This window comes from Humulus lupulus, chromosome 1, assembly GCF_963169125.1.
Source record: "Humulus lupulus chromosome 1, drHumLupu1.1, whole genome shotgun sequence".
NCBI classification, from domain to species: Eukaryota; Viridiplantae; Streptophyta; class Magnoliopsida; order Rosales; family Cannabaceae; genus Humulus; species Humulus lupulus.
The window spans coordinates 309459788-309481665 of NC_084793.1; the positions used below are offsets into that span (position 1 = coordinate 309459788).

Consider the following 21878-nt stretch of genomic DNA (forward strand, 5'->3'; position numbering starts at 1 on the left):
CAAATATAATTTTATCTTACTCGCAAAAAATATATATAATTTTATCTTATAATTAAGTACGAGCAGAAATAATAAAGAAAAAAATTATTTTTATCTAAATTAACTCCCGATTTTTTTTTCTCGTTCAACTTTGATACGATTGTTATCACTTTAATTTTAGTTAAAGTGATAAGAATTAGATGAATAATACTTATCCGAGATGAATTAATGTCCAAAATGTAGAATAATATGTCGTGAGACATTTTATCCAATTTCACTGTCGTCTTTAGTTTGTAGTCGTTTTTCACTTATTGTCGTTTGTAAACCGATGTCGTTTTTCCTTTATTGTCGTTTTTCATTTATTGTCGCTTTTCAATTAGTTCGTGAGAATAGAAGAAGAAAAAACTAAAGTGAAGAATAATAAAAAAAAACTAATCACTCTTCTTCATATCATAACAAGTCTTGTTCATGTACACTTATTTTCAACCATTTTTCACAAACTTTCAAAAACAATATATCAAACACATACCATGCAAATTCACTCCTCCATCAAAATCCACACTATTACTCAACCAGAGATCTCAATCGACTTCACATCACTCTTCTTGGTCTTCTCCTCCTTAGGAACAGTCACAGTAAGCACTCCATTCTCCATCGAAGCCTTCACCTGATTCTCCTTCGCGTTCTCCGGCAGCCGGAACCTCCTCACGAACTTCCCGCTGCTCCGCTCAACTCTGTGCCAAGTCTCGTTCTTGTCCTCCTTCTCCACATTCCTCTCTCCGCTGATCTAAAGCACTCGACCTTCCTCGACCTCCACCTTCACCTCCTCCTTCTTCAGCCCGGGGACGTCGGCCTTGAACACGTGAGCCTTCGGCGTTTCTTTCCAGTCAATGCGAGCATTGGCCATAGCGGAAGTCTCCGTCGAGGTGAGGTCCTTGAACGGATCCCAAACGTCCAGAGAGAATGGATCGAAGATGCTGCTCCGTCGTCCACCGAACAAGCTCGGAATCATCGCCATTTTTTTGGAAGCTTTGATCGTTTTTTTTTAGTTTTTGGATTGGATTACTCTGTTTTTTCTTCTGTCTTGATACTTCTGAAAATGTTCAGACGCTATTTATATAGTTATGGTGAAGGGTAGTTTAGTACTTTCAGAATAAATTCGCGCTTTTTCTAGATTTTTCAACGAAGTCACTAGTTGCTTTGAGAGCATTCCACGTGGATCTGGTTGCTTCGTTGGGCCATTTACTTTGGGTATCGGATAATATTGGAGTTTTTCAAAAACTACAACATTCTATTTGGTTTACAAATATACCATGTTTCTAGATTCTTTTATTACGAATATTTTTAGTAAAAAAATAAATTATAAATGTCAAATTAAAGTATAAATAAAAAAAATACAAAAACAGCACACTAAAAATACTATTAACTTAACATAAAATTGTTAAAATGAAAATAAAAAGCAGAAATGCTTTGGACCGTATTTTTAATAAAAGCAAAATAGGCTAAATTCATAATTATTTTTTTGGAAAATTTGCGACAAAAATCATTAAGTAGTTTAAAAGATTACACTTAAATCACTAAGTAGTTTTTTTTGTGGAAAAAGTAAAGAAGTTGTCAAAAACATTGCACTTAAGTCATTAAGTTTTTTTTTTTTTTTTGCGACAAAAGTGAGTAAGTAGTATAAAATGTTACACTTATGAGACTAAGTAGTTGTTTTTGTTGCAAAAGTCACATTTTACACAAATTTTATCTTAATTTTAATTAATCAACAAATGTCTAAAAATATATATTCTTAACATTTAAAAAATGATTAAAAAAATTTATCATATAAAAAATATTAGTTAAATTAAGTTTTAGAAAATAATACAGCTTAAATTGAACTAAAACTTAGTTTATTTAAAATTAAATATTTTTTCATGTTATAACTTTTGATTTTTTTTTATTTGTAAAATAAATTTCAAATAAAGTTTCAATGTTGGAATTATATATTTTTATGTTTTTATTAATTAATTAAAATTGAGATAAAATTAGTATAAAATATGATTTTTTGCAACTAAAAAACTACTTAGTGACTTAAGTGTAATACTTCAAATAACTTACTAACTTTTGCTACCAAAAAATATATTTAATAGTTTCAGTGCAACATTTCAGCTTACTTATTGACTATTACGGCCAAAAAATGCTACTTAATGATTTAAGTGCAACTTTTGAGACTACTTAATAATTTTTGCCGCAAATTTCCCTATTTTTTTGATGATGAGTCACTTTACTTAATTCATCTTTAGATAGTGAGATGTATACTATTTTTGTGGTATAATAATAAATCATACCATTATATATATTGGGTAATTCTATAGTGCATACGTGAAAAGGTATGCACTGGTGCATATATTTTGTGACTTTTTGTGTTTCTTGGCTCGTAAAAAGTTTTCGGCGCGATTTTTTTTATGACTGTGTTTATTGTAGTTATTTAGAGCATCCTGCAAATTTTGAGGAAATTTCGAATTATTTACAGTGCCGAAAACTAGGTTCAAACAGACGGTTTTCCACGCGTATAAAAAAAATTGATCATGCGCGCAACAATCTGTTTGAACCTAGATTTCGGCACTGTAAATTATTCGGAATTTCCTGAAAATTTGTAGGATGCTCTAAATAACTACAATAAACACGGTCATACAAAATCGTGCTGAAAACTGTTCATGAACCGAGAAACATAAAAAATCACAAAAGTTATGCACCATAGCAATACCCTATATATATTTGAGAGAAAATATAATAGTGTGGTTTATTATAAAACTAGTATAAATAAATGAAAAAATAGTGATAGTATAAATCATTAGAGTGTAGCTATATGACATCTTAAGGTGCCTAATAGTATGTGGACTCAACATAAAATTGCACTAATCGTTGTATGTTGCATTATGTGGTGTTAGAAGATTGGTTATTTAAAGCATGTGTTTAAAATAACAATGTAACTCAATCTTGGAATGATTAAGTTTTCAAAAATAAATTTTAATTTTTTTATTTCAAAAAAATATATATGTATCCAAAAAAAAAAATATTCGACCATATTAGAAATACACAAAACATAAACCAAAATTTTAAAAATAATAATATATTTTTTTTACAACAAATGAGTCATAATAGAGGCAAATTTAGAAGAATAAAAAATTGCAAATTGTCATTTTGGGTCATGACTCATAGAAGCCCAATATATAGTATGGCCCACGAAAAAACGCTAACTTTTGGGCCCAGCCCAGAGTATTGACTAAAGCGCTGGATATGGGCCCAGTCTAGAGTATTGAACGGACACTAACTTTTAGGGGTGTGCACGACGTGGTTTGGGTGGTTTGAACACTTTTTAATACACCACACCACAAGTGCGGTGTAGTAGCTAGAACACACCGTGCGGTGTGATTTCGTTCCACCAAACCGATCAAACTAAACCGTTTTTTGCGGTGTGGTTTTGGTGGTTTTCCACGGTATAAGTGTGTTAAAAAATGTGTGAGATAGAGAGGTGGTAGGGAGGAGCCGCAAATGAGATGAGAGATGAATGAGTTATTGTCGTGTATGATGTGTTAGAGAATAAGATTATACCCTAATTTAAGTGCGCTCCTAATTTAAGTGGGCTCCTAATTTTAGATTGGGTTACTAAAAAAATGGTATATATGTAAAGTTTAATTTTTCTTTTAACATATTTGTAAGTATACGGTGCGGTATGGTGCAAACCAAAATTTCATACCGCCAAACCACGCACCGCACCGCACCGTGCGGTTTAGCTAAAAAACAAACCATACCGAACCATTCCACTTTTGACACCGTGGTTTACGGTGTAGTGTGGTGCGGTGCGGTCGGTCGCCGCGATTTGCCGGTTTAGATGCTCACCCCTACTTACTTTTGTCTGATCTCCCTTTCTCTCTCTAGAAACTCATAGCCAAAATCTGAGAGAGAAAGTGAGCTTCAGAGAAACCTAACAATGGCGAAGATATGATGGGCTCTATTTACTAGTTTAGATAATTAAATTTGAAATTTTAAAATATGTAAGGATAAATTATTATAACTCATTTATCACTTTTGATTTGATTACTTTATTTAGATATTTTTTTAAATTTATATAATAACTTCAAAACTAATGTGCCAGATAACTTTAAAACTAATATGTTGCAAAACAATAAAAAGAAAAAAATGTTGAGTCTAACCAAACAGTAATTACCAGTATTTATAGAATAAATTATTTCAATTCTAATTTGTAGGAGCATCATCATTAGAAATAAGATTAAAAAAATGATTATGTTCTACTCTTGAATCTACTTGCATATAAAATAAACTTCGCTAACTTTGTTTTTTGGATACATAGGAAAATTATTTATTATTTTTCTCTAAAAGAAGAGAATAGAAGTTATAGAACAGACAAGAATAATTTGTGTGGATGAAATAGTTGACATAATTAAAAATTGTTAGCATGTACTTATGAATGGAGTGTTGCTATTTGACATCTTAAGTTGTCCAACATCACATAAGATAATATTTCATAATTGGTTAACAATACCTCATAATACTTATTAAATTCAAATATGTAGGATTCGATATTGAATTGCACCAATAATAATACGTCACTTTCCTTGTTCCTTGTGTTGTTCAGCACTACTATTGCTCCTTAGCAATTTTCTTATACACGTTCAAATAGGCACATTTTTTTTATTTCTATAACGGTAGAATGAATTATTTTTATGAAATATTATCAAATTTAAATATATATATACAATTCTTTTATAGGAGCTTCATTTTAAATCCTACCGGTAGGGCTCTCAGTGTTTCTCGACCTGTGAACAGTTTTTGGCACAATTTTTTTATGACCGTGTATATTGTAGCTATTTAGAGCATCTTAAAAATTTCAGAAAATTTCGAATTGTTTACAGTACCAGTGCCGAAAACTAGGTTCAAACATGTTGTTTTCCACGCGTGCATAAAAAAAATTAGTCACGCGTGCAACAATATGTTTGAACCTAGTTTTCGGTACTGTAAACTATTCAGAATTTTCTGAAAATTTGCATGATGCTCTAAATAGCTACAATATATTTGGTCATAAAAAAAAATTGCGTCGAAAACTGTTCACAAATTGAGAACACTGAAAGCCCTACCGATAGGACTTATAGTGAAGCCCCTATATATATATATATATGTTTGAGATTATTGATAGTTCATTATTAAAAAAATACATTTAATTTGATGTTTTGTCTGTTTTTTTTTTACTTTATTTTTTTCTGGAAATATTACAATTATTTTTAAATTTAGTTTTTGGTTGTATTTAACAAAGAAAAAAGAAAATTAGCAGGGAAATCATTTTTTAAAAAATTTGTACAGTCAATAATTAAACAAATTAGTAAAAATAGACATTTATCAAGTAACTTTCAGCATTTTAGCATGGAAAAAAAATAGTTATTTAAGTGACTTCTTTTAATTTTTTTTTCTAAGTATGAACAGAAATGATTTTATATAATATATTTACAAAAATAAAAATACATTATCTCATTTAATTTCGATGCGATCGAATTCTAATTTTAATTTTTAATTGAATCGTTAATGTTCCAAACGAATTAAATTAAAACTTTATCCAAGTTGAGTTGAAAGTACCAAAATATATACAATAGTACAATATGTCGTTAATGAAACACTTTATCCAATTAAATTGTTGTTTTTACTTTGATGTCGTTTTCCACTTATTATCGTTTTTAAAATGGAAGTCGATTTCACTTATTGTCGTTTTTACACTAACGTCGTTTTCCCCTTATTGTCGTTTTTCAGTGAGTTCCTTAAAAGAAAAAACAAAATTGCATTAAAGAACAATAAAAGAAAACTAATCACTCTTCTTCATATCATATCAAATCTTCTTGTTCATGTACACTTATTTTCAACCATTTTTTTTTCAGAAACAAAACATCAAACACATACCATGCAAATTCACTCCTCCATCAAAATCCACACTATTACTCAACCAGAGATCTCAATCGACTTCGCATCAGTCTTCTTGGCCTTCTCCTCCTTAGGAACAGTCACAGTAAGCACTCCATTTTCCATCGAAGCCCTCACCTGATCCGCCTTCGCGTTCTCCGGTAGCCGGAACCTCCTCACGAACTTCCCGCTGCTCCGCTCAACTCTGTGCCACGTCTCGTTCTTGTCCTCCTTCTCCACATTCCTCTCTCCGCTGATCTGAAGCACTCGACCCTCCTCGACCTCCACCTTCATCTCCTCCTTCTTCAGCCCAGGGACGTCGGCCTTGAACACGTGAGCCTCCGGCGTTTCTTTCCAGTCAATGCGAGCATTGGCCAAAGCGGAAGTCTCCGTCGAGGTGAGGTCCTTGAATGGATCCCAAACTTCCAGAGAGAATGGATCAAAGATGCTGCTCCGTCGTCCACCGAACAAGCTCGGAATCATCGCCATTTTTGGAAGCTTTGATCTTTTTTTTTTTTTGGATTGGATTACTCTGTTTTTTAAGCTGACTTGATATGATTCAAAATGTTCAGACGCTATTTATATAGTATGGGTGAGGGGTAGTTTAGTACTTTCAGAATAATTTCGCGCTTTTTCTAGATTTTTCAACGAAGTCTCTAGTTGCTTTGAGAGCATTCCACGTGGATCTGGTTGCTTCATTAAAAAACTACAACAATTTCTATTTGGTTTGCAAATATACCATGTGTCTACATTCTTTTGTTACGAATATTTTTAGTAAAAAAAGAAATAATAAATGTCAAATTAAAATATAAATACAAAAACTGCACACCAAAAATACTCTTAACATAAAATTGTTAAAATGAAAATAAAAGGCAGAAATGCTTTGGACCATATTTTTAATAAAAAGTAAAATAGGCTAAATTCATACTATTTTATTTAATGATGAATCACTTTACTTAATCCATACTTAGATAGTTAGATATATATTATTTTTGTGGTTTAATAATAAACTATACCATTATATCTCTTCTATATAATAAGTGTGTAGATAATGAAAATTATTGGTTTTAACAGTTTTTTATTTTTTTAATGTTAACTTTAACGGAATATTCTTAAATTTAAAATAATATTTTTATATTTAACAGTAGTTTGTAAATACTTAAACTTAAATAAATTAAAATATGATATGATATTTTTTATATATTTTACAATGATAATTATTTTAAAATAATAAATAATTAAATAAATTAAAATATGATATTTTACATGATAATTATTTTAAAATAATAAATAATTAAACAAATTAAAATATGATAATTTACAATGATAATTATTTAAAAATAATAAAATCATGTTTTTTATAACTTAAATAAAATTTAATTAAAATTAAACCCACTTATTAGAATAATATCATATTAAACATATAATATAATCTATTGTAAATTAGCAACAAATTATTATTTTTTAACTAGCAAGAAATTTAAATTTAAAATCCACGTATAATATTTAATATTACATTAAACATATAATATATAATATTTTATTGTTACTCCCAAATTCAAAAACTAGAACAAACATAAACTTAAACAAAAATAAATAAATTATTTAATTACAATAATATATTTATTTCAAAATTTATATGACATTAATTTAAATTTAATAAAAACAATTAATTGTAGAGATGATTTCCTACAATTGATTAGATGGGCACCAGCAACCTGTCAAGAACAAAGAGAAGAGAGACGAGAGTTCAATTGGGAGTACCGATGGGGTGTCAGCCAAAGGGACTCCGACGCTTAAGTCAGTCGGGTTGTAATGAGAGATAATAGAAAGCAATAAAATTAGGATATAAATAATCGAAATAATGATGGATGGAAGAGTCGTAAAATGGTCAGAGTGACGGTGGCGATGACGGAGAGGCCGAGCGACTAGGTCAGGTCCAATTAGACTGACTCACTAGTCTTGCTTGACTGGATCGCTCAGAAATAGAGTAGCCTTTTTTCAATTAGAGAGTAAAGAAAGTCCAGTGATTATCTGATTCCCCTTTTTCTCAGCCCCTGATGGTCTTATTTATTGACTTTCTTTTCGTTCCGTTCTCCTCCGTCTTTCTGATTCGTTTGACTCGCTCCAAGTGGTTTCTTTTCGAAATATTCTCGGCGAATGTGGTGGGAGCCTTGACTGTTTCAAGGTCCCTGGCTGACTGAGCGTATCCGGGTTCATGTTCGGGTATGGTTTTGGGCGTTTGGAGGGTACATTGCATATGCGAGCCCATTTACATGGATTTGGGCCTTATTGGGCTGAGTGATTGCTTGTTGGATTCTTTTTTATCAAGCAGACTGATTTTTTCCGCTACAGTTTGTCCCTCACTCTTTGATATAGAATTCATTCTTTATCAAAGAGTAAAAAATAAATTAATTCTATCGTAATTCATCCAACTTCCCCATGGTTAGAGAAAATTATTAGAGTATGCCTTGACTCTATTTACCCCTTTCAGCGATTATGTACGGGGGTCTCGCTGCCTATTTGGCCGACTGGCTGCTTACTTGCGGCCGAGTGATGCGCACCTACGCATCCGGCATTCCGAGTGGCCTGCGGATGCGCGCAGGCCTGGTTGGCCGACTGGCTGCTTGGGCCGAACGGCCTACTGGCCGAGTGGTCCACGGGGTGGCGCTGAGGCATGGCCGAGTGGGTCACATGTTGGCCGACTAAATGGGCTGCACGAGCCGAGTGTTCCTCCAGGAAGGCCGAGTGCTTCGTCGGGATGGCCGAGTGCTTCGTCGGGTTAGCCGAGTGCTTTGCCGGGGTGGCCGAGTGGCCTATTCCATGTGAACCTTCATTTGTCTCTGAGACTTTAAGTGTTCCCCTAGGGGAAGTTAAAATCCCCTTTTTGATAGGGCCACCTGATGGTTGACACTTGGCACTCATCTGGTGGATTTGTGTGCCTATATAAGGGTAGTTTGTTTTTACCCTTGCATTCATTTGAGGAAGGCTTGGAGAGGAGGTGCAAGGTGTGGAGTAGAAGAGTTTTTCAAGAGGTAAGTTTTCTCTTTTTGTTTTCCTTTGAATGTTCTTATGGATGTTCTTCGTGTTATTCGTGCTAGGTTAGGTAATTCAACTGTTAATTTTGTTTGATTCTGTAGATTTTCCGTTTGTGTTTGATCTGATTGCAATGGTGGCAATTTGAATTTATGTTGTTTATTCATTTTGGATTTGCTTATGTCTTATTCATGTGTTCCTATTCCTTGAGCCGAGTGGTCTGTCTGACTGATTAGTAAAGACTCATAGGCTGACTTCTGTCTAACTGAATACTTTGTAATTTGATTTGGTATAATAGTCTGTTTTGCCTTGTTTTATCATATGTTTTTGATGTTAAGTCTGTCTGACTGATTGATGAGTCGTCCAGTGTCTCTTAATTGCGTATCTATCTAAATGTTCTTCATGTCTTTTTTGTGTTCCTTAAGGCTTAGCTGTTGTTTTGCTTTAGGTGATCAGCTCATTATGTCTACAAGTAGGTGTGATAGTCATGCTGATTCAATCATTCGACTGTCTTGTTCGTTTAGTGACGAAGATTTTAGTTCTCTCTTTCAAAGTTCTGCTGAGATGGTTGATTGCAACCGAATTACAGTAGTAGAATCGGGGGGGTCGTCCTTTAGGTGATGTTGCTGGAAGGGGAATAGATTCTAACGAACCTATTGATGATGGTATGTCGGGTTCTGGTAGTATGCTTAGTTCCAATCCTAGGTCTTCGATACGTTTAGGTGAGTTGCCCTATCTTCGTCGTCATTATGAGATTCCTGATACCATCAGTCTGCATGCTCCTGCTAAGGCGGAGCGGCCTGACTGGCACTTAACTGGTTGGGTGTGTCTGTATGAACTTCCCTTAAAGGAAGGGTTTCGGTTTCCTATCCCCCGATTAGTGGTTTAGTTGTGCGAATACCATGAGATTTCGCCCGGACAACTAATGCCAAATTCATGGCGGATTTTGATGTCTCTCGAAGTCCTCTGTGAAAGGCACAACATAACACTTGGGGTGGCTGACTTGTTGAGAGCTTACTATTTGAAGGCACATCTATATGACAAGGGTAGGTACCAATTAACGGCCAGGGGGAAGGACCCTCCTCTAATTATTAGTTTGAAGAGTGGAGATAAGAGGTGGAAGGACCGTTACTTCTTCGTCCCTTTCGTCTTGTTGGGGTTGCCTGCTGATAGTAGGATACCTTGTTCATGGTCTCCTGCATGTGAGTCTTTAATGCTTGCCTACTAATCCGTTTCTTTGCATATACTTGTTGTTGTTTTTATTTTAATGTATTTTTTTTTTCTTGTGTACTGATACTTCTATTATCTTGCAGGTAGGCTTCGAGTTGAGTACCTTTGGGATTCGAGGGAGTCTTCTGGTCGGCTTAAGAGTATTCTTTCTATTCCTGAGGCAGAGCGTGAGTGGAGTGATTTGTTGTCTGAATCAAATCTCCGTCAGAGTTCTTTGTGGCGCTCTGTTGGAAAACTCCCTGAAGGTATTCCTCATCTACAAAGTCCTGATAATTCTCGTATTGTGTTTATCAAGAGAAGTTTAGAAGTCTTGGGATATACTCCCAATTTGTTGACTCAATTGACAACAAGTGAGCGGTTGTTTGCAGACATAGCTATGTCCCGAGCCTTTACACTTCCTCTAACCGGTTCCAATGCCTTGGAGCGTTTGCGTCAAGCAAAGAAATCGTCCGTTGGGAGCTCAGAAGCTGACAGAGAGGTCGTCGTGCCTCCTGCTGATCCTCCTGTTTTGACACGGAGTCAGACGAAAAAAAAGAAGAAGGTTATGCAGGATGATTCTTCTGACCCGTTTAGCGACACCGTTGCCCTTTCCTTCCCCTCTAATGCTGCTGCTTATAGTGAGATTGGGCCTCACTTAGGAGAGATTGATAAGCTGTTGTGGCCCGAAGATGACCACAGAATGGAGCAAGTTGGTACGGATGGGTCAGTTGACACCACTGTTTCCCATTTGTTCCAGGTACAGAGATTTCATTTAGTTTTATTTGTGCCGACTAGCTGATTTCTCATGTTGTCTTACATTTATTTTTATTTTTTATGTGTCAGGGTTTGCAAGGGGTCATTTGGCTGAAGAAGAAATCAAGTCCTTAACGGTAACTCTAAAAGAAGTAAGGAATCAAAGAAATGATCTTCGGGGTGAAGTTGGTCGGCTGAAAGATTCCAAGAGGGAGTCTGATCAACTTATAGCTGACTTAAAGATTCAACTAGAATCCAAGGAAACTGATGTCGAGAAGCTGAGAGTGACTCTTGGTCAAGTTGATGTTTTGAAAGCCGAGGTTGCTTCGTTGGAGAATCGGATGTTAGTGATTGGGCTGGAGGCTGAGATCCAATGCCGTGGCATAATGGTCAGTGAGTTTCGGGATGGTAAGGCTGATAGCTGGGATGTTCCTAAATACATTGCAGATCTTGAGGAATTGGAGAAGATGAGGGCTGAAGAGACAACCCGGGCCGAAGAGTTAGCCACTTCTTTTGGCATCATGACTACTAATGATCTGGTTGTGGATGACTGATTCCTCTTCTATTCGTGTTCACTGTCGTGGGATGACTGAGTTTGTCTCGCCTTTTCTAGTTGTTGTATGAACTTTTTCTTATGTAGTATTGTATCCTGATCTAACTGACCTAGTTTTGTTATTCTGGCTGGTTGTAGCTTGTGTTAGTGTTCTTTAAGTTGTTGTATCGAATGTCGGTTGGCTGAATGACTTATGGAGTATTAGTGTCTTATTCCCCCAATCTAAGTATAAAGTTACTTAGTCAATTTATACTTAGATTTGTTATTGAACTGTTCGTAGTATATGTAAAAAAAAATGGTTGTGATAGGGGGCTGCGCTCCGTGGAGCTGCCTACATACCCTTTGCAGGGATCAAGCCCAAATGTAGTTCTGACACTTCCTGCATTACAGTGTCAGTATGTTGCTCGAATGAAGATCTTGCGAGATTACTAATGAAAGAAAGTGAAAGTAGACTAAGTTAAGTTAAGAGTGATACAGTCTCAAGTGGATAGCATTCCAGCTGTTGTTGATATCGCGTCCCTCATTTGTTTGTAGCTTGTATGCTCCATGTCCGACTACCTTTGTGATGAGGTAGGCACCTTCCCATGTCGGGGCGAGCTTACCTGTTCCAGCTCACTTAGTGTTCTGGAAGACTCTTTGTAGTACCCAATCTCCTACTTTGAATGTCCGAGTGCGGATGTTCTTGTTGTAATATCTGGCTATGCTTCGTTGATAGGCTGAGATTCTTAAGAGTGCTTTGTCCCTTCTTTCGTTAATGGTGTCGAGTTCATGGCACATGTTTTCCCAATTTACTTCTTCTGTCGTCAGCTCATATCTGGATATTGGAACTTCACTCTCGGTAGGGATGACTGCCTCCATCCCCTAAGCTAATGAGAAAGGTGTTTCTCCCGTCGAAGTCCTAGTTGTGGTTCGGTAGGACCAAAGGACTCCTGGTAACTCGTCAGCCCATCTTCCCTTAGCTTTTTCAAGGCGCTTCTTGATGTTGTTCATGATAGTCTTGTTGGATGACGCTGCTTGTCCATTTGCTTGGGGATACCTTGGTGTGGAGAAGCTGAGCTTGATGTTCCAGAATTTGCAGAAGTCTTGGAAGTCGAAACTGATGAATTGAGAGCCATTGTCTGTCACGATTTCTTTTGGTACCCTGTACCTACAGATCACATTCTTCCAAATGAAACCCTTTACTTCTTTGTCTCGGACTTGGTGGAATGAGTCTGCTTCGATCCACTTGCTGAAGTAGTCGGTCACTGCAAGCATGTACATCTTCTGTCCTGGTGCGGTTGGAAGCTTGCCTACTATATCCATCCCCCATTTCATGAATGGCCAAGGGGATGTGATTGAGATGAGACGCTCCGGAGGTTGGTGGGATATTTGAGCGAACCGTTGGCATTTGTCGCATCGTCTTGCATAGTCAGAGGAATCAGTTCGCATAGTTGGCACGTAGTAGCCTTGTGTTAGGGCACGGTGCGCCAAGCTTCGCCCTCCAGAGTGGTTGCCGCATTCTCCTTCATGCAACTCAGCCAGTACGTATTTTGCCTCTGCAGGGTTAATGCATTTCAAATATGGACCAGAAAATGAACGTTTATAGAGTTTACCTCGTATAATAGTGAAGAGGGTTGACTGAGCCTTGACCCGACGTGCTTCGTTCTTGTCTTCGGGAAGTATGTCCTGTTCCAAGTACTCAACTATTGGAGTCATCCATGTTCTGTTGTTGGATATGTCATTAACTTGCTCTTCTTCATCTTTCTAGACAGCTGGCCACTGGAGATATACTACAGGTATTGTCTTGGGGTTGGTTGTCTGGATGGAGGATCCAAGGTTTGCTAATGCATCTGCATGAATGTTCTCCCCTCTTGGTACTTGGTTGATAGTGAACTCGTCGAAGACTGACTGCAACTCTTTAGTCTTGTTGTGGTAAGCTGTCATTTTGTTATCCCGGGCCTGATAGCTACCTTGCATTTGGTTGAATACCAATTGAGAATCACTGAAGACCACGATCTTTTTTACTCCCATGTCTTTGGCTAGTCTGAGTCCAGCTATCATTGCTTCGTATTCAGCTTCATTGTTGGTAGCTTTGAACCCGCATCTGACTGCTTGTTCGATTACGTCACCTTGGGGTGAAGTCAGGACGAGTCCGAGTCCACTTCCTCTGGTGTTACTTGAGCCGTCTACTTGCAACTTCCAGATTCCGACTGACTGTCCCTCGGTCAGATAACAAAGTTCTTTTTCTGCCTGCACATGCATGTTAGGTGTAAAATCTGCAATGAAGTCAGCTAATACCTGAGATTTGAGGGAAGTTCGTGGCTTGTATGTTACTTCGTACTCGCTGAGCTCTACCGCCCACTTGGTCAGTCTGCCTGACAGTTCTGGTTTATGGAGGATTGTTTTGAGTGGGAAGGTGGTCAAGACCATTATTGGATGGCACTAGAAGTATGGGTGTAGCTTCCTTGCTGCGTGGATGAGTGCTAGTGCAAGCTTCTCCAGCTGGCTATATCAGGTTTCTGCATTAAGCAAAGCTTTGCTTGCATAATAGACTGGAGACTGCTTGCCTTCCTTTTCCTGGACTAGGACTGCGCTAACTGTCGTTTCGGATACTGCTAGATAGATGAATAATGTCTCATTGTCTTTTGGCTTTGAGAGGAGAGGCGGGCTGGTCAGGTACTGTTTTAGCTGGCACAGTGCCTCTTCACATTCAGCTGTCCACTCGAAGGTTTTTGATTTCCTTAGTGTGTTGAAGAAGAGGTGACATCGTTCTGAAGACTTTGAGATGAATCGGCTGAGTGCTGCAATGCGTCCAGTTAATTTCTGTACGTATTTTATGCACGTTGGGGAAGGAATCCTTTGGATTGACTCTATCTGTGCTGGGTTTGCCTCGATTCCCCTTTGGGTTACTAGGTACCCAAGGAACTTTCCTGCAGTCACACCAAAAGAACATTTAGTTGGATTCAGTTTCATATTATATTTCCTAAGAATGTCAAAAGATTGTTTTAAATGGCTGATATGGTCCTTTGCAATGAGGGATTTGACGAGCATGTCGTCAATGTAGACTTCCATCGTCTTCCCCAGCAAGCCGACAAACATCTTGTTGACTAGTCTCTGATATGTTGCTCCTGCGTTCTTCAATCTGAATGGCATGAACTTGTAGCAGAATATGCCTAAGTTGGTCATGAAGGCTGTCTTTTCCTGGTCGTCTGGATGCATCAGGATCTGGTTGTATCCTGAGTATACGTCCATGAAGCTTAGGAGTTCATGACCGGCTATGGCGTCTACTAGCATGTCTATGTGTGGTAATGGGAATGAGTCTTTTGGACACGCCTTGTTGAGGTCTGTGAAGTCAATGCAAACTCGCCATTTGCCATTCTTTTTTTTCACGATGACTATGTTAGCCAACCAGTCGGGATAATGCACCTCCCTCACGAACCCATTATCAATCAGCTTTTGAACTTCTTCGTTAATGGTTTTGTTCCTTTCAGGGGCAAATTTTCTTCTTTTTTGCTTCCTTGGTGGGTAGTCTGGATCAACCTGCAATTTATGGACAATTACTTCGGGGTCAATTCCAGTCATGTCCGCATGGGACCAAGCAAAACAATCATAATGGGCAGCTAAAAAATCAATGAGTTTAGTTCTGATGTCAAGGTCCAATCTTGATCCGATTTGGACTTTGTGATCTGGAAAGTCCGGATGTATCTGGACTTCGTCCAACTCCTCCATGTCTGGTTGGTTCATCTGGGAGTCAGCTAGTCTGTCTTCCTGTAATTGCTATAACTGAGCGGATTTGGCCTTCATGGTAGTTTGGTAACATGCTCTCGAATCTTTCTGTTGGCCTTTAATTTCTTTTACTCCCCACTTAGTTGGGAACCTTAGGACTTGGTTATGTTGAAGGGACTGCCTCCATTTCATGTATCCATGGTTGACCCAGTATCACGTTGTAAGCAAACAGAGAGTCTATTACCAGGAATCTTGTGCACAGATTGACTCCTTCGGCATAGACAGGTATCTCGATCTCTCCTAGTGTGTTCTTTTGTTCTCCACTGAAACCGATGAGGATTGTAGTCTTCTTTCTAATCTTTGATTCATCTATCCCCATTTCCCTGAGAGCACTTCAAAATAAAATGTTAGCTGAACTGCCATTATCAATAAGTATACGTTTAGTAAGACAATTAGCAATGTAAAGTGCAATGACAAGAGCATCATGATGTGGGTTGAGGAGTCTGGTTGACTCTGTTGTTGAGAAACTGATGGTTTGAGCTGGTAGGTTGATGGTATTCTTCTCTGTCTCGCTGGACTCTCCTTTGATCCAATTGGTCTGCCTGGCATGTCTTTTGGCTGCTGAATGGGTGACTCCGCTTACCTCAGAGCCACCAGTTATTACGTTCACTGTCCGTTCATGAGTAGGTGGCTTCGGCGGGGTTACTTCTCTTCGGACGACTGACCTGTCTGCCTCTTGCCGGAATGTTCTTTTGCCTTTGTCTGTAAGTAAGTCAGTCAGGTGACCACGTTTTAATAGGTTGGATACTTCGAGTCTTAAGGCAATGCACTCATCCGTTCGGTGACCGTGGTCATTGTGGAATTCACACCATTTTGCTTTGTCTCTCTGGTCAGACGGAGTCCTCATCCTTTCCGGCCATTTCACTTTGTCTCCGAGTCCTTTCAGTACGCCAACGACTTCGGCTGGTGAAATTGAAAGATTGTATTCTGGTATCTTTGGTCCATCTCGCAGACGTGTCTCGGACGACCGGTTGTACTCCCTCCTTTTGTTCTCTGATCTGTTGGGATACGGGTATGGCTCGGATCGTCTATCACTCTGCCGTCTACCTGCCCTTGAGTCTCTTTGAGTGTCTTTCCTTGGAGAAGAGTGATAATAGTTAGTTTCATCCTCATCCCACTTGATCTGTGCCCAGGCTTTGCGAGAACGTCTTCTATCGTCTTGCAAGGATACTTGGTAAGTTCTTTGTATAGGTCTGAGTCGTAGTGGAGTCCTTTGCGGAAGGCTGAGATGGCTGTGTCCTGATTACAATGGGTTATAGAAACCTTCTCTTTGTTGAAGCGGCCAACGTACTCTCGTAAGGGCTCACCCTATCGTTGTACTATGATGTAGAGGTCTTCTGCAGACTTTTCAAGTTTCCTGCTACTAGCAAACTGCTCAACAAAAGTGTCAGTCAATTGTGCAAAAGTAGAAATAGAATTATTAGGTAAATTAGTATACCACTGGAGGGCTGGTCCAATCAGACTAGAACCAAACCCCTTACACATGCATGCTTCCCTCATATCGCGTGGGATGGCAACGGTGAACATCCTCTACCTATACTGTGCGATGTGATCATCCGGGTCAGATGTCCCGTCAAACATCTTCATATTTGGGAAGTTGAACTTCTTTGGCATTTCCACTAGTGCAATGTCGTCTACGAATGGAGAGTCTGCATAACAGCTTACTGCACTTTTCTTAATCGCAGCCGGCATCCCAGGAATCCGTTGAATGAGCGCCTCCATCTCAGCTAACTTTCGAGCCAACTTGGTATCTTGGATTGGAAATGAGCTTGTGGTTGCTTGGCTGATTGGCTCGCTCACGACTGGGTGATTCAATCCGATTGTCTGTTGCTCAGGTATATTCTGACCAGCTCCAATGATGGTCGGGCTGGCTCCAATGGTAGGCTGACTAGCACTTGGAACCTGCTGCTGTCCGGGTCCAGTGGCTGGTTGACTGGCTCCTGGAATCTGTTGCTGTCCAGCTGCACCGGCTGGCTGGCTGACTCCTGGAATCTGCTGTGATCCGGGCGCAGATGAATGTCCATGTTCAGTCATGGTTACCTGTTCGCCTGTATTGACAACAAAATTTTGAATGTTAGACATGGTGGGTGGAGTTTGATAATTCCTTACCGAGGGTGATGGAACTGTCTGATTCGGCCCATCACTGTTAGAGATAGGAGTGAGGTCTCCCAGAGGTTGCATAGGGCTGACTGGGCCTCGGAAATGGGATGGCTGAGCCTCGGTGGCTTGAGAGGACATGGCCTCCATTCGTACGAGCAGGTCAGCATTCTCATCTTCGAGCCTCCTCATTTTCTCGTGTTCTTCATTCAGCTGGGCAGTAAGGGCAGCGAGTTGAGTAGACAGATCGGGTGTCTCAGTCACGTCTGACATGGCTCTCAAGTGAACTTCTTGATCTCTTTGTCGATAGTCTGATTGCTAGGGCCCCACGGTGGGCGCCAAATTGTAGAGGTGATTTCCTACAATTGATTAGATGGGCACCAACAACCTGTCAAGAACAAAGAGAAGAGAGACGAGAGTTCAATTGGGAGCACCGGTGGGGTGTCAGCCAAAGGGACTCCGACGCTCAAGTCAGTCGGGTTGTAATGAGAGATAATAGAAAGCAATAAAATTAGGATATAAATAATCGAAATAATGATGGATGGAAGAGTCGTAAAATGGTCAGAGTGACAGTGGCGATGACGGAGAGGCCGAGCGACTAGGTCAGGTCCAATTAGACTGACTCACTAGTCTTGCTTGACTGGATCGCTCAGAAATAGAGTAGCCTTTTTTCAATTAGAGAGTAAAGAAAGTCCAGTGATTATTTGATTCCCCTTTTTCTCAGCCCCTGATGATCTTATTTATTGACCTTCTTTTCGTTCTGTTCTCCTCCGTCTTTCTGATTCGTTTGACTCGCTCCAAGTGGTTTCTTTCCGAAATATTCTCGGCGAATGTGGTGGGAGCCTTGACTGTTTCAAGGTCCCTGGCTGACTGAGCGTATCCGGGTTCATGTTCGAGTATGGTTTTGGGCGTTTGGATGGTACATTGCATATGCGAGCCCATTTACATGGATTTGGGTCTTATTGGCTAATTAGGCTACCTTATTGGGCTGAGTGATTGCTTATTGGATTCTTTTTTATCAAGCAGACTGATTTTTTCCACTACATTAATAAATTGTATAAATAAAACTAACCAAGTGTGCATATTGCACGTTGTTTGTATCTAGTATATATATACATATTTGAGAGAAAATATAATAGTGTGGTTTATTATAAAACTAGTATAAACAAATGAAAAAATAATGATAGTATAAATCATTAGAGTGTTGCTATATCACATTTGAAAGTGCCTAATAGTATGTGAGCCTCAATATAAAATTACACTAATCATCATATGCTGCATTATGTGATGTTCAAATATTAGTCATTGAAGTGTGTGTTTAAATAACAATGTAACTCATTCTTGGAATTATTATGTTTTAAAAAATACAATTTAATTTTTTTATTTCAAAAATATATTTATGTATCTAAAATTAATTTTTTTCGAACATATTAGAAATACACACAATATATAGCAAAGTTTTAAAATTAATAATATATTTTGGGAAATTTACAAAAATACCTAAGATTAAAAAAAATACAAAGTCTTGAAAAAATTACAAAAATACAAAGGGGCATAGTCATAAATATAGAGTTTTATTTATTGTAAATAAATTTTACAAATTTGTAACAATATAATTTTTTGGTAACTAAAATTTTCAAGTTCATAAGCATATGTTACAATTTTGTATACGACAGATTAAATTGAAAATTGTTACAAACTGTTATTTGTGTTTTTATAATTTTTGTAAAATTCTGTATTTTTTTTAATTGATATTTACTTTGCTATGTGTACTTTTTCTAAATATTTTTTCACAAGAAAATAATTATAATAAAGGCAAATTTAGACGAATAAAAATTGTAAATTGTCATTTTGGGCCCATGATCTCATAGAAGCCCAATATAAAGTATAGGCCATTTACACGCAAGTATACGTGGTCGAATCAAGTAATATATAATAAGTAGAGTGTCGATCCCACGAAAACTGCTTTCCAAATACCACTCATTGATTTTCAAATTCTATTTGGTGATTTAAAATTTAGATGAATAATTAAAACTGAAATGAATATTCTAAACTACAAACAGAATTTAAATAACTGAAAACAAAATAATGAATCAACTAATCAATAATAAAAAGCCTGGTAATTAATTTCATCAACTTTTTATTCTATAAATTTTACTAATCAATTATAAATCTATTTTTCCTATTCTAATAACATGTTAATATAATCAATTCCTATTCTTTTTTAAGATATAAGATCTCAGTATACATGTAGGTTTTCTACATTTATGTGATAAACTTGACATATAGAAGGCATTAAGTAAAGAAACCTATTTACTACACAAGTCATACAGGTATTTTCGTCCAATATGCAACTTATGTCTATATAATGATAGAATATTCAATTCTCATCTTTCGAACTTTAAATCAAAACCATTAAATCAAGTAAATAGTGATAAAATATTTACCAACATTAAACAAACATCATATATATTAGAATAGAGAATAAATATCATAATAATATTAAATAAAAATCTCAATGACTACATTAATCCCTAAATAAATGAAATTAGTTAATAGATAACATGATGGAAATAACATTCAAATAATTACTCATAGAAAATAATCTAAGGAATTCAGATAAAAAAAAAATCCAGAAAGTTAAAACTAGAAAAACAATCTAAAGCAGCAGTCTTTTCTAGATCTAGGGTTTTACAAAATCAGAACTCCTCTCAAAATCGCAGAATAATGTTGCTTAAATAGTCTTCCAAGATTCCCAAGTGAAAAGACCGTTTTGCCCTTCAAAAAGTGGTTCAAAATGTGTTGACAGCGCTGTAGCGCTATAGTCAGAACCAAAATACCCTAAAAATGATTTCACTGGCGTTGTAGCGCCCTTGATGTAGCGCTGGGCGCTACTTACAGATTCAATCACACTTTATCATCTCCTCCTTAGCGCTATGGCACTACTTTGATAGCGCTGTAGCACTATTGAGAGTAACATAACTAGTACATATCGACCCCGAAAAACACAATTTTCTCCAAATTAACTATATTTTCTTCCACTTTCACTTCATTTCACTCTTTTCACCAACTTAGCATGGAAAACTTGAAACATAAACAAACGAGCATAATTCTGCAATAAAATAACCCTAAACTAACAAAATCCAACCTAAAAACTAGACTATAAACAAGCCTAAAACTCGTTTATCAGGGCCACGGAAAACCAGCACTACAACACTCGATAAGGGCCCAACCCAGAGTATTGAACGGACACTAACTTTTGTCTAATCTAACATGCATTTTGAATGGTAAGTAGGCCTTGTTAACTAAACTTTTACTTTTGATTTTAACTTTTTAAAAAACACTTTTGGAGGAAGCAACAAATATTAACTTATTAGGGAAGAGTTTTATAAACTAAAAAGCTAAAGTGCTTAGAAAATCCAACCAACTACAAAATAATTTTTAGATGTCAAAAGCCCCCAAAAGAGTTTTTATAAGCCTTGACAACCAGGGTCGTAATCCCGCTCCATTTTAGGTGTTTCTAAATTCTCACTCTCTCTACACACATCACTATTCGTTTGAAACATCTTCTTTCTATATCTAGAATCTCAGAGCCAAAATCAAAGAGAGAGAAAGAGCTTCAGAGAAACCTAATGATAGTGACGATATGATGGACTCTATATAAGAGATATAGTTTTGAAAACATATGGGTGAACATTTGACCCATAAAATCCGAAAACTCGCACAACCTGTCTGACCCGCAATCCGAAAATCTGTTTTTTGGTCAAACCCGTTAATTTGGGTCGGATTAGACCCGAATCCGAGTATGTTCGAGTCGAATTCGTAGGTGTGGTAAATACACATACACGAGTTTCGAGTGTGAATAAATAAAAAAATTATATATTTTATTTTTAATTCAAATTTGATGACAAAAAAAATCCTAACTCCCTACCATTTCAAATTTTGTTACCAAACCCCAAATTGTAAAAGAAAACATGTGAAAAGTAAAAAAAATTTAAAAAGTATCAAAAAATTAGTATTTTTTTTTTACCAATGTCCATTTTTGGCCCAATCCCACCCGAAATCCGACCCCGACCAAACCTGAAACCCTAAATTATCCAAAAAAATTGAAGCTCGCAAAACCCGAACCCGATGTACCCAAAATCCAAAAACTCAACCCGTGTGCACCCCTAATTGAAGGAGAAATTTAAATATTTTGAAATTTTAAAATATATAACAATACATTATTATGACTCATTTATTCTTTTTTATTTATTTAGATGATTTTTTTAATTTATATAATAACTTTTAAACTAATGTGTTGACTAACTTTAATATGTTGCAAAACCATAAAAAGAAAAAGTGTTAAATGCAACCAAACAATAATTACTCATGTTTATAATTTATAAAATAAATTATTTCATTAAAAAATTGTAAAAGAATTATATATTTACATTTTTTAGGTTATTGATAGTACATTAAGAAAATACATTTATTTTAATGTTTGGTTGTTTTATTATTATTTTTTTTGAGTATTTTAGCATGGCAAAACAAA

The 21878-nt window shown here is 36.9% G+C and overlaps 1 protein-coding gene and 1 pseudogene across 1 annotated transcript; both read right to left on the reverse strand.

The window, feature by feature from the left end:
* Positions 1-400: 400 nt before the first annotated feature.
* On the reverse strand, positions 401-1067 carry LOC133812832 (17.3 kDa class I heat shock protein-like; annotated as a pseudogene).
* Positions 1068-5826: 4759 nt separating this feature from the next.
* Positions 5827-6558, reverse strand: LOC133812833 (17.3 kDa class I heat shock protein-like). The gene has a single exon (XM_062246655.1). The coding sequence runs from the start codon at positions 6418-6420 to the stop codon at positions 5971-5973; it is 450 nt and encodes a 149-aa protein (XP_062102639.1). The 5' UTR covers positions 6421-6558; the 3' UTR covers positions 5827-5970.
* Between the last annotated feature and the right edge of the window lie 15320 nt (positions 6559-21878).